The following is a 12,490-nucleotide window of genomic DNA, read 5'->3' as shown; positions in this document are numbered from 1 at the left end:
ATGAAAGAAACAGACTAAAATAATAGCAACTCTATTTGGCCACAACTATCCCTTATTTGTAATCTACTTTTTTTTTTTATTTCAGCATATTATGGGGGTACAAATTAAGGTTACGTATATTGCCCATGCCCCTCCTCCCCCCCGGGGATCAGAGCTTCAAGCATGACCATACCCCAAACGCTGCACATCTCACTCATTGTGTTTGTATATACCCACCCCTTCCTCCCCGCTCCCACTTTGTGCTCTACTATGGAATAATCTGATACAGAAAATCATAAATTCTTTTCTTTTTATTACATTTAGTTTAAGCTGTTTCATTTTTTTTTCCCTTTAAGGCAGGGGTCCCCAACCTATGGTGAGTTGTATAATTATTTCATTACAACATAATAATAAAGTACACAATAAATGTAATGTGCCTGAACCATTCCGAAACTGTCCCCCCGCCCCCCGATCTGTGGAAAAACTGTCTTCCATAAAAACGGTCCCTGCTGCCAAAAAGGTTGGAGATCTTTGTTTTAAGAGATATAATAACAAACATATAAGGCCTAAACGGGGCTAGAATAAAGAAAAAGGAATTTATGTTTTAGATGATGGGGACTTTCATGTGACTTTTTTTCTTTTTTTGAAGGGAGGATCATTTCTACTTTTTAAAAAAGTTTCAGACTATTACAGGGGTATAAATGTTTTGGTTACATGGATTGCTTTTGCACTGCTTGAGTCAAAGATATATGTACGCCGATCGCCCAGATAGTATACACTGTACCCGTTAGGTATGATTTCTTCCATCCCCTTCTCCTTTCTGCCACCTGCATGATTTCCATTGAGTTTTACTTCCATCCCTGCACATAAGTGCTGACTGGTTAGTTCTAATTTAATAGTGAGTACATGTGTCTTTGTTTTTCCATTCTTGTGATACTTTACTAAGAAGGATGGTCTCCTGTTCCATTTAGATGTTACAGAAGGTATTAATTCATTTTTTATGGCTGAGTAGTACTCCATAGTGTACATATACCACATTTTAATCCACTCATGAATTGATGGGCACTTGCGTGGATTCCACAGCTTTATGACTGTGAATTGTGCTGCAATAAACATTCTAGTGCAGCGATCTTTTTGATGAAATGACTTTTTCTCCTTTGGGTAAATACCCAGTAGTGGGATTGATGGATCACACTTTTAGTTCCATTGTAGGTCCACTTTTAGTTCTTTAAGGAATCTCCATTTTATTTATTTATTTATTTATTTTTTGAGACAGAGTCTCGCTTTGTTGTCCAGGCTAGAGTGAGTGCCGTGGCGTCAGCCTAGCTCACAGCAACCTCAAACTCCTGGGCTCGAGTGATCCTTCTGCCTCAGCCTCCCGAGTAGCTGGGACTACAGGCATGCGCCGCCATGCCCAGCTAATTTTTTTTATATATATATCAGTTGGCCAATTAATTTCTTTCTATTTATAGTAGAGACGGGGTCTCGCTCTTGCTCAGGCTGGTTTTGAACTCCCGACCTTGAGCAATCTGCCCGCCTCGGCCTCCCAAGAGCTAGGATTACAGGCGTGAGCCACCGCGCCCGGCTCTCCATTTTATTTTCCATAGAGTTTGCACTAGTTTACACTCCCACCAACAGTGTATAAGTGTTCCTTTCTCTCCACATCCACACCAGCACCTATTGTTTGGGGACTTTTTGATAAAAGGCAATCTCAGCTGTAGTTAAGTGATATCTCACTGTGGTTTTGATTTGCATTTCTCTGATAATTAGTAATGGTCAGAATTTTTCATGTTTCTTGGCCATTACTCTATCTTCTGTCAAAAAGCTTCTGTTCATGTCTTTTGCCTACTTTTTAATGAGGTTGCTCGATTTTTTTTCTTTGTTGATTTGCTTGAGTTCTTTGTGGATTCTGGTTATTAGCCCTTTATTGGATATATAGCATGTAAACATTTTCTCCCATTCTGCAGGTTGTTTATTTGCTCTATTGATTGTTTCCTTAGCTGTGCAGAAGTTTTTTTTAATTTAATCAAGTCCCATTTATTTTTGTTGTTGCTGTAATTGCCCTTAGGGTCTTCTTCATATATTCTTTGCCTAGGCCAATATCTAGAACAGTTTTTCCAACATTTTCTTCTAGAAGTCTTTTGGTTTCATGTCTTAGATTTAAGTCTGATATCCATCTTGAATTAATTTTTGAGAGTGGTGAGAAATGTGAATCATTTTTCAATGTCCTACATGTGGCTATTCAATTTTCCCAGCACCATTTATTGGATAGGGGTTCTTTTCCCCAGTGTATATTGTTGTTTACTTTGTCAAACATCAAAGTATGTGGGTGGTTTTATACCTGGGTTCTCTATTCTGATCCTTTGATCTACATCTCTATTTCTGTGCCAGTACCACGCTGTTTTGGTTATTATAGCCTTGTGTAGTATAGCTTAAAGTCTGATAAAATGATGCCTCCAGATATTTTTCTTTTGCTTAAGGCTGCTTTGGCTATTTAGCTCTTTTCTGGTTCCAAATGAAGTGTAGAATTATTTTTTCTAGATTTGCAAAAAATTACATTGGTATTTTGATGGGGATAGCATTGGATCTGTAAACCACTTTTGGCAGTATGGATGTTTTAACAATGTTGATTCTGCCAATTCATGAGCATGATATGTTTTTCCATTTGTTTACATCATCTGCTATTTCCTTCCTCAGTGATTCGTAGTTCTCTTTGTAGAGATCTTTCACCTCCTTGGTTAAATACATTCGTAGGTATTTGTTTTCTTTGTTGCTATTGTGAAAGATATTGACTCTCTGATTTGATTCTCAGCTTGACTGTTGGTGGTTGTATAGGAATGCTACTGATTTGTGTACACTGATTTTGCAGCCCAAGACTCTGCTGAATTTATTTAATAATCTCAGAAGTCTCTTGGCGGAATCTTTGGGGTTTTCTAGATATAAGATCTTATCATTAGTAAAGAGCAATAGTTTGACCTCCTCTTTCCCCATTTGGATACCCTTAATTTCATTCTCTTGCCTGATTGCTCTGGCTAGGACTTCCAGCACTAAGTTGAATAGAAGTGGTGACAGTGGGCATCCTTGTCTTATTCCAGTTCTGAGTAGGAATGCTTTCAACTTTTCCCCATTCAGTATGATGTTGACTGAGTGTTTTGTCATATATGGCTTTGTATTCTGCAAAACTAAGTTTCTTATGAGGGAGAGATAAAGACTTTTTCAGACAAACAAACATTGAGGGAGTTTGTCAGACTAGACCTGCCCTGCAGGAAGTAGTCAGATCTGCATTACATATCGATCAGCGTAATAGAAACCTACCAGTGTAAAATCACCCAAAAGCTAAAATTCAGAGCCCACATAAAATAATGGCTCAAGTTATAAAACAAAGCAATAAGGTTCTGCCCAACTGGATGAACAGAAATGCACCCACCTACCAATTTTTTTAAGAATGGCTTGAATTCCTCACTCAAGAGACACAGGCTGGTTGAATGGATTAAAAAATACAAGGCAAGTATCTGCTGTCCCAAGGAAACATATCTAACTCACAAGGACTCATTCAGACTCAAGGTGAAGGGATAGAAAAAAATATTCTAAGCAAATGGAAATTAAAAGAAAGCAGGTGTAGCCATTCTTGTATCAGATAACACTGACTTCAAAAGAACAATAGTAAAAAAGACAAATACAGTTCATACAATGGTAAAGGGAGTAATTCATCAAAAAGACATAATTCTAAATATTTATGCACCCAATACAGGTGCACCCAGATTCATAAAGCAAACCCTACTAAATATAAACAAAGTGATAAACAGCAACATCATAATTGCTGGGGATTTCAATATCCCAGTGACAGAAATGGACAGATCCTCCAAGCAGAAAATAAATAAATAAACACTGAACTTAAATGGGACTCTTGAGCAAATGGGCCTAACAGACATTTACAGAACATTCTACTACAAAACAAGTGAATATATATTCTTCTCATAAGCATATGGGACATTCTGTAAGATTGATCACATCTTAGGACACAAAACATATCTCAATAAATTCAAAAAATCAGAAATCATACCATGTTTCTTCTCAGATCATAGTGGAATAAAATTAGAAATCACTTTAACAGAAATACTCAATTCTACACAAAGTCATGGAAATTAAACAACCTACTGCTGAATGATTATTGGGTCAAAGAAAAAATTAAGGTAGAAATCTAAAGATTCCTCAAACTATATGACAAAAGGGACATAAGTTATCAATCCCACATTTGTGGGATTCAGCAAAAGTAATCCTAAGAGGAAAAATCGTAGCTATAAATGCCTACATCAAAAAGACAGAATGATCACAAATCAATAATCTAATGAATCATCTCAAGGAACTAGAAAAGGAAGAGCAAACCAATCCCAAACCCAGCAGAAGAAAAGAAATAACTACAGTCACAGCAGAACTAAATGAAATCAAAAACAAAAAAAGAATACAGATTAATGAAACAAAGAGCTGGTTCTTTGAAAAGATAAACAAAACTGGTAGACCTCTCTCTCAATTAACCAGAAATAGAAAAGAAGGACCCAAATAAGATCAATCAGAAATGAAAAAGGAGATATTACAACTGATACCACAGAAATACAAAATATCATTCTGTGAATAGTATGAAAATCTCTATGCATATAAACTCAAAAACATTGAGGAAATGGCCAAATTCCTGGAAACACATAACATCCCAAGGCTCAGTCAGGTAGAAATACAACTCCTAAACAGGCCAATTACGAGCAACAAAATTGACACAGCAATAAAAAATCTTCCAATGGAAAAAAAAAAAAAAACCCAGACCAGATAGTTTGATAGCCAAATATTATCAGACTTACAAAGAATTGTTACCCATACTGCAGAAATTATTTCATAACAGCAAGAAGGAAGGAATCCTCCCCAACTCATTCTTGATACCACAGCCAGGAAACAACACAACAAAAAAAGAAAACTATAGACCAATATCCCTTATGAATATAGATGCAAAAATCCTCAATAAAATTCTAGCAAACTGAATTCAGCAGCACATCAAAATAATCTACCATGACCAAGTGGGCTTCATCCTGGGATGCAAGAATGGTTCAACATTGGTTCAACATACGTAAATCCAGAAATGTGATTCATCACATAAACAGAAGCAAAAACAAAGATCATATGACCATCTCAACAGATGCAGAAAAAGCATTCAACAAAATTCAGCATCCTCTTTCGTTAAAAAACTCTTAACAAGATGGGCATAGAGAGAACATACCTCAAAATTATAAAAGCCATATATGACAAACTCATGTTACTTCCTTTTTTCTTTACTTCTGTTATAATCGCCATGGTATTTTCCATTAAATAAATGAAGCTATTAGAAAATACAAAATCTCTTTTGGAAAACAGGCACAGTTCCAAAGTAACAACAAAGCGAAACTGAGGCCTGGGGAGGGGAAGGTACAGTGTCTGGACTTTACCCAACTCAAAGATTCAGAAGACCTACCCCATCACCACTTGCAAGCAAAGCTCACAGAGCCACTGAATCCTCCCTTCTCCTTGTGAGGAAAACTGAGACCCTGTGAACAGCTAGGGTCTGGCCTGCCCATGCCTCATTGCCAGCTTGGAGGAGCTGTGGCGACTTGTTGTGACAGGAGGTTAGTTGTGGCCTACAATCATTCCAACCTTCAGTTTCTCCACAGGGATCTAAACCCAAGTGGGCCAACTCACCCAAACCTGAAGATCATAAATTCTTAACCCTAAACATTTCCAAGAGAAGAATGCTACCCTGCATTATATAATCCTTTACTTATCTGAGAGAAAGTGATTGTGCTAGATGATTTTTAAAGTTCTGTTGCAGTTCATTTAGCTGTAGTGTTTGATTTCTTAACCTGCTCCCTCTCAGGTGACTCGTACACTTCTTTCACATACACATACGCACTATTACCAAGAATGACAAGGATATTATAATCAACCATACAAAGGAAGTTGACAAAAGATGGTTATTAGTAAACAAGAATCTAGAACTTAAAAGAATTAACAAGAAAAAAATCAAACAATCCCATCAAGAAATGGGCGACAGAAATGATAAGAAACTTCTCCAAAGAAGACAGAATAATGGGATTCAAACATATAAAAAAAAGCTCAAGTTCTCTAATTATAAGAGAAATGTAAATTAAAACCACAATGAGATACCACCTAACCCCAGTAAGAATGGCCTATATCAAGAAACCCCAAAACAACAAATGCTGGCGAGGATGCTGAGAGACAGGAACACTCCTACACTGCTGGTGGGACTGCAAATTAGTACAACTTTTGTGGAAAAAAATTTGGAGATACCTCAAACAGCTAGAAATAGAAATACCATTTGACCCTGCAATAGCATTGTTGGGCATCTATCCAAAAGATCATAAGACATTCTATTATAAAGACATCTGCACCCGAATGTTTATAGCAGCACAATTCACTATTGCAAGGTCATGGAAACAACCCAAGTGCCCGTCAATTCATGAGTGGATAATTAAAATGTGGTATATGCTCACAATGGAATATTACCCAATCCTAAGAAATGACTGTGAGCTAGCACCGTTTATGCTATCCTGGATTAAACTTAAGCCCGTTATCCAAAGCAAGGTGACACAAGACATGGAAAATGGGCCCCACATCTACTCTCCATCAAATTGGTACTGACTGATTAAAACTTTGGTTTTCAAATGGTGGCAATGCTCACCAGGGATTGGGGGGGGGGGGACCCAATCTTAGGGATGCGGAGAGCACTTCGGAGTGGAAGTGCATAACTCTAACCCTTCTTGGGGAAAGCCAAAGATATACAATGTAACCAAAATGTCAAAAAAAACCCACACAAAAATACCTTTTTATCAGGTGGTGGGAAGGTGGGAGGGGGGAAAAGGAAAGGGGCGTATGCTCTCATAATGTGTGTGGTGCACACCACCGGGGGATTAGACACATGGGGGGGGCAGGGGCAATATTTGTAACCCTAACAATATTTGTACTTCCATAATATGATGAAATAAAAGGAAAAAAAAAGGTAGTTATTAGCAAATTAAGAGTTTTCACCTCAGACTTGCCTTCATTGCTGGGGTCAGCAAACTCTAGCCAAGGGGCTAAATCAGGCCCATAGACCATTTTAGTAAATAACATTTTCCTGAAACATAACCATACCCATTCATTTACGTATTGTCTTAGGGCTGCTTTTACATTACAATGAGAGTGTCCAGTAGTAGACCACATGGCCCACAAAGCCTAAAATATTTCCTAATTGGCCTATTACAGAAAATATTGGCTGAACCTTGCTTTAAGGGTTTCAGGAAACAATTAAAACTGAGAATAGCATTCACCTACATTTGATTAGCTTCACCACCTCTAAATGGTTTGAATGAGTCACCAGAGTCCCGTTCACCTGTAGGAAAATGAAAACAGTATATGTCAAATGCATTCTATTTAGACACCAGATAAACTGATTTCTGAAATTATCATACATAATATAAGCAATCATGATATAACATAATAAACAGGGCTACGTTAAAAAAATATATACATACACACACATACATATATATTTGGTTTGATATTCACTTTTACCACTATTTTGTAAGGTATTTTCAGCAACAAAATGAACTTAAACACAAAACAAGGGCTTGACTTAAAAGACATTACAGCTTATTCACCAAGACAAATAACAAAACATACCACAAGACAGATTTACAAATCCTTCACAGTGAAAGACTCTTGCAAACAGAAAAGATCCCTTTGCTTTTAATTACAAATTCATTCATTTGTCAAAATAATAAATCAAAAAAGATGAAAAAATATTTCCATAATAATTCTCAATTTATTTTTAGTTTTTCAAATATGACCTAATCTCTACAAAGAAGATTAATTTTCAGACAAACTAAATGCAGGAAATGTTATCCAAATTCTCCACCTAGCCAAACAAATGAAGGTAAAAATATCAAACGTGAATTCAACAATAATTTTATTTTTTTCTTGATACAAGTAATATTTGTATATGTTAGAGTTCAAATACAGCAGTATATAAAACAGAAATAAAAGTATACTCATCATAGCCCCTGACATAATCACTGTTAACTATGACGTTTAATGCTGGAGGTACTTCTCTAATATACACGCACCAGATAAACAGACACATTTCTTTAGCCCCTAGTTTATGCACATTTAGATTGGTCACAAGTTTTCAATGTGATAAATAAAGCCAGAACCATTTTCCTTGTACACATATCATTTTATATTTATACACTTATTTCCTTAGATAAGTTCCTAAAAGAAAAATTGCTGATCAAAGTTTATATGCTTTCTTAAAGGCTTTTGATAGATACATAGTCACACATTTACATCCAAATAGATTTTACTTAATTTATACTCACAACAGACTTATGAGAAGAGCCATTTTACTATCCCCAAAGTATACCAAATGTATATTACCTACTTCAAATTTTCTGACAACCAAATATATGTTCACTTATCATTTTAATTTCTACTTCTTTGTTATCAATAAGCTTGGACATATCCTCATTAATATTTATTTCAATTACTTTGGGGAAGTGCCTGATAAAATTCTTTGCCCATTTTTCTATTAAAATATTTTCTTTTCTTAGTAACTTAAAAGTACTCTTTACAATTAATGATATTATGTTCTATGATAAGTTTAAAATACTTCTTCCAAATTATTATTTGTAAAGTATATTCATTTGTAAAGTTATCTTTTCCTATATAATAATTTGATTTTAAGCAACCAAATTAGTCAATTGTTTCAGGAATGGTTACTGACTAACCTATTTTTTCTACACTGATCAGAATTCAAGGCCTTTTTCTAGACTCTCTATTGTGTTCCACTTGGAAATTTATATCCAGACTAGAGTTACATACTTTAAATTAATCCATACCATCTCCTCTTATACATACCCATATATACAACCCACTTTCTTCTTTAGCTATTCTTATACCTTTTAAAGTTCATCTGGAAGAATAGTAAGATTGACATTCATCACTCCAATTCCATTCATATATAGGCTGAGTATCCCTTATATGAATTTTGGAATACTTGTGTATCTTGGAGATGAGACCAAAGTTTAACTATGAAATTCATTATGTTTCACATATACTTTATACACGTAGGTTGAAGGAAATTTTATGTAATATTTTTCACAATTCTGTACATGAAACAAACTTTTTATTTTTATTTTTTTAAGAATCAAGGTCTCATTATGTTGCCCAGGCTTGAGTAGCAGTGGCTATTCAGTCGTGATCATAGTACACTATAGCCTCAAACTTCTCAAACTGCAGCCTCAAGCAATTCTCCCACCTGAGCCTTTTGAATAGGTGGGACTATACACATGTGCTACTGCATCTAATGAAACAAAGTTTTGACTATGACCCATCACATGAGGTCACAAGTGGAATTTTCCATTTACAGCATTATGTCAGCACTAAAAAATTTCAGATTTTGGAGCATTTCAAATTTCAGATTAGGGATGCTCAATCTGTACTTTGATGAGAATTTCTTATTAACAGATTAATTTGGAAAGAAATGATCTTTATAACAGTGACTTATTCACCTACTCAAGAACACATATGACTCCTCCATTTTTTTCAGACTTTTATTATGCCCTTCAGTAATGGGTAATATTAATTTTAAAACAAATAAAATTTTTACAGTCAACAGATCTTATGTAATATGCTTTTTATAAAAATCCAAAAATCCTACCATAAATTCCATAATAGTCCTTTGCTTACCTTGATGATTCGATCACCTGTCTGTACTCCAGCCCGCATGGCTGCTCCATCTGTACAAGAAATTAATTTCTTAAAATGTGATGCACTGGAATTTACTGATAATCTTCTTAAAAGAGAGGCAGTATAATAAAGTGGTGAAAAACATGGACTAGAAAGTCAGACAGATGTAGGTTCAAATTCTGCCTCTGTCACTCAATAACTGCATGACCTTGGACCAAATTTTATGTTTTGCTTTTTTTTTTTAACTGTAAATCTCAATATCACCTATAAAATGGGTATTAAAAAACCTACCTCAAATTACAGCACCCAAATAAAGGAAGTATTCAGTACTTGCTTATAGCGATAGACAGTATTACTGTTGTTTTGGGGAAAGAATTGTTATTTTTGAGCCTATACCTATCTCTGTAATCTGTCTTTAACAAAATATCACTGGTACCATGAAAAAATGAAATTCCAGAAACTCTGGACACATAAAGGGTTATGTGAGGACACATAAAGGGTTATGAGGAGTCATATGACTATGAAAACTATATTAAAAAAACTGTTTTCTTTCTATAAAGTATCAAGAAAATCAATGGGGATAAGTTCATTCTTACAACTACGACACTACAAACAAATCTAGCACAACGGTTCATATGATCTGCAATTATTCTGGGCAAAAGACATTATTTAGGCTTTTCTACTCTTACTTCATTTGCTCCTAAGTGACAAAACTGTTTTTAAAAATGCCTTGCCTTCTTTGACAGACTGTACGAAGACTGGATTGTCTCCACTGACGGTCAGCCCAAATCCATTGTCATCTTTCTGGATGATTACACAACGCTGAACAAGACCTGCACAGGAACCACAGGGTAAAGAGAAAAGAAAGAGAAAACAGAAAAAGTTATATACTAGTAATGAACAGCATGTAGGAGAAACACAAGGTAGCACATGAATCTCATATGTGAAATAAGAGCACTAACCCCCATAAACAAAACAAACACAAGAACATCAGAGATACATATATCACTGAACAGGGAGAGTGGAATTGCTCCAAGATTAAAAACAGCTATGGCAAACTGGAAAAAACAAAGTATTAGAGATGAAACAGAAGGAAAGCCCATTATATCTGTACTATTTATTTGTACATATAAAATCCTTCCCCACGGCCTTGTGTTCTTGGTGCTCTAATTGGTGTTTAACCCAAAAAAATTAAATGTTTGGACCATTAGGGTAGGAGCATCCCAAGGAAAATTCTAGAGAAATGCAATCTTATTCTCTGGAAAATATACTCAGGAAAACAGATTGCAAAAAGGAGGTGCTTGCAGAGTACCTGTAACTATTCCCCTGTGAGGGAAAGAAAAAGGGAAGAGTTCAGGGGCAAGAAAAACTCTGGTTCATAGGAGAAAATAAACAGAAAGAAGAAAAAGTAGAAAAAAGATAAAGGAAGAACCTGTGAGCTCAACCAATTATTTTATCCTTTTCATACACTTACCTGATTCCTACAAGAGAATTTGTTTTCCTTCTAGTTAAATAGCAAATGAAAATTGCCCAGGCAAGGTGAGAGAAAGAAGAACCAAAGGAATGAAATGACCCAAAGTAGAATCCTGATTAATACCCAGGACTGTTTTATTATAGAACAGATCTGAAGATCCTGAAACTCTGTGTCAGTCAGAGACTTATCTCATACGTTCAGCTTTGCAGAATCTAAGCATTTCACTAAAATATTATATAAAACATATAATAATAATGCTTAGGAAATTTTTTTCTAAATGAAGATTTTTATACAAACAGCCACAATCTTTTAAACAAGTCTGATGTATAAACCAAATTATATGTTAAGATTGTATATTAATGAAAAATATATATTGATAGATATATGCTGTGTGTATGTATATATCCTTGCTGATAACAACACATGAAAATGTTAGCCTACTGCAGGTGAAAGACTAGAATAATTGGATCCCCGTATAGAACACATCAACTCTGAACCTTGAACTCATACCCTATACAAAAATTATACACAAAAATTAATTTAAAACAGACTATGAGCCTAAACATAAAAACTAAAACTTTTCAGAAGAAAACATAGGAGAAAATCTTCAAGACCTTAGGGGAGGCACAGATTTCTTAGGGCATAAAACACACCAACCATAAAAGAAAAAAACTGGTAAACTGGACACAAATTTAAAACATCTGCTCTTCTAAAGATACATAAGAAAATGAAAAGGCAAGCCACAAACTGAGAGAAAATATTCACAATACAAATCTCTGATAAAGGACTTTTATCCAGATTATATATTTTTTAGAACAAATCTACAATAACAGAAGACATATTTTAAAGGGGGCAAAAGATTTAAACACATCACAAAGAAAGATATACCAATGGCCAATAAGCACATGCAAAGGTACTTAACATCTGCTATCATCAGAAAAATGCAAATTAAAACCACAATGAGATGCCATTATATACCAACTAGAATGGCTAAAAATAAAGACTGATGCTGATGGGTGTGTGTAAACACTTTGGAAATTTCTTATGAAGGTAAGCATACATTTACATATGACTCATGAATTTTACTCCCATAAAAATAAGTCCACATAAAGACTGTTACACAAATGTTAATAGCAGTTTTGTTCATAAAAGCCAAAAAGTAGAAACAATTCAAATGCCCATCAACATATGAATAGATAAATTGTGATATATCCTTACAATGAAATACTACATAGGAAGAAGAGAAAAAAAGACTATTTCGTAATACAACAA

The 12,490-nt window shown here is 35.0% G+C and overlaps 1 protein-coding gene across 5 annotated transcripts in view; it reads right to left on the bottom strand.

The window, feature by feature from the left end:
- ARHGEF12 (Rho guanine nucleotide exchange factor 12) overlaps nucleotides 1-12,490 on the bottom strand; it is a 149,148-nt gene that overhangs the window by 59,996 nt on the left and 76,662 nt on the right. For all 5 annotated transcript variants that reach the window (XM_012773507.3, XM_012773512.2, XM_012773510.3 and 2 more), the window contains 3 exons: nucleotides 10,479-10,577; nucleotides 9,745-9,794; nucleotides 7,333-7,390 (listed from right to left, as the gene is read on the bottom strand). In XM_012773507.3, coding sequence (XP_012628961.2) covers nucleotides 7,333-7,390; nucleotides 9,745-9,794; nucleotides 10,479-10,577 — 207 coding nt within the window. The remainder of the gene's footprint in view (nucleotides 1-7,332; nucleotides 7,391-9,744; nucleotides 9,795-10,478; nucleotides 10,578-12,490) is intronic.

This window comes from Microcebus murinus, chromosome 4, assembly GCF_040939455.1.
Source record: "Microcebus murinus isolate Inina chromosome 4, M.murinus_Inina_mat1.0, whole genome shotgun sequence".
Taxonomy (NCBI): domain Eukaryota; kingdom Metazoa; phylum Chordata; class Mammalia; order Primates; family Cheirogaleidae; genus Microcebus; species Microcebus murinus.
The sequence above is the reverse complement of the archived record's forward strand: the minus strand, read 5'-3'. Positions and strand labels throughout refer to the sequence as shown.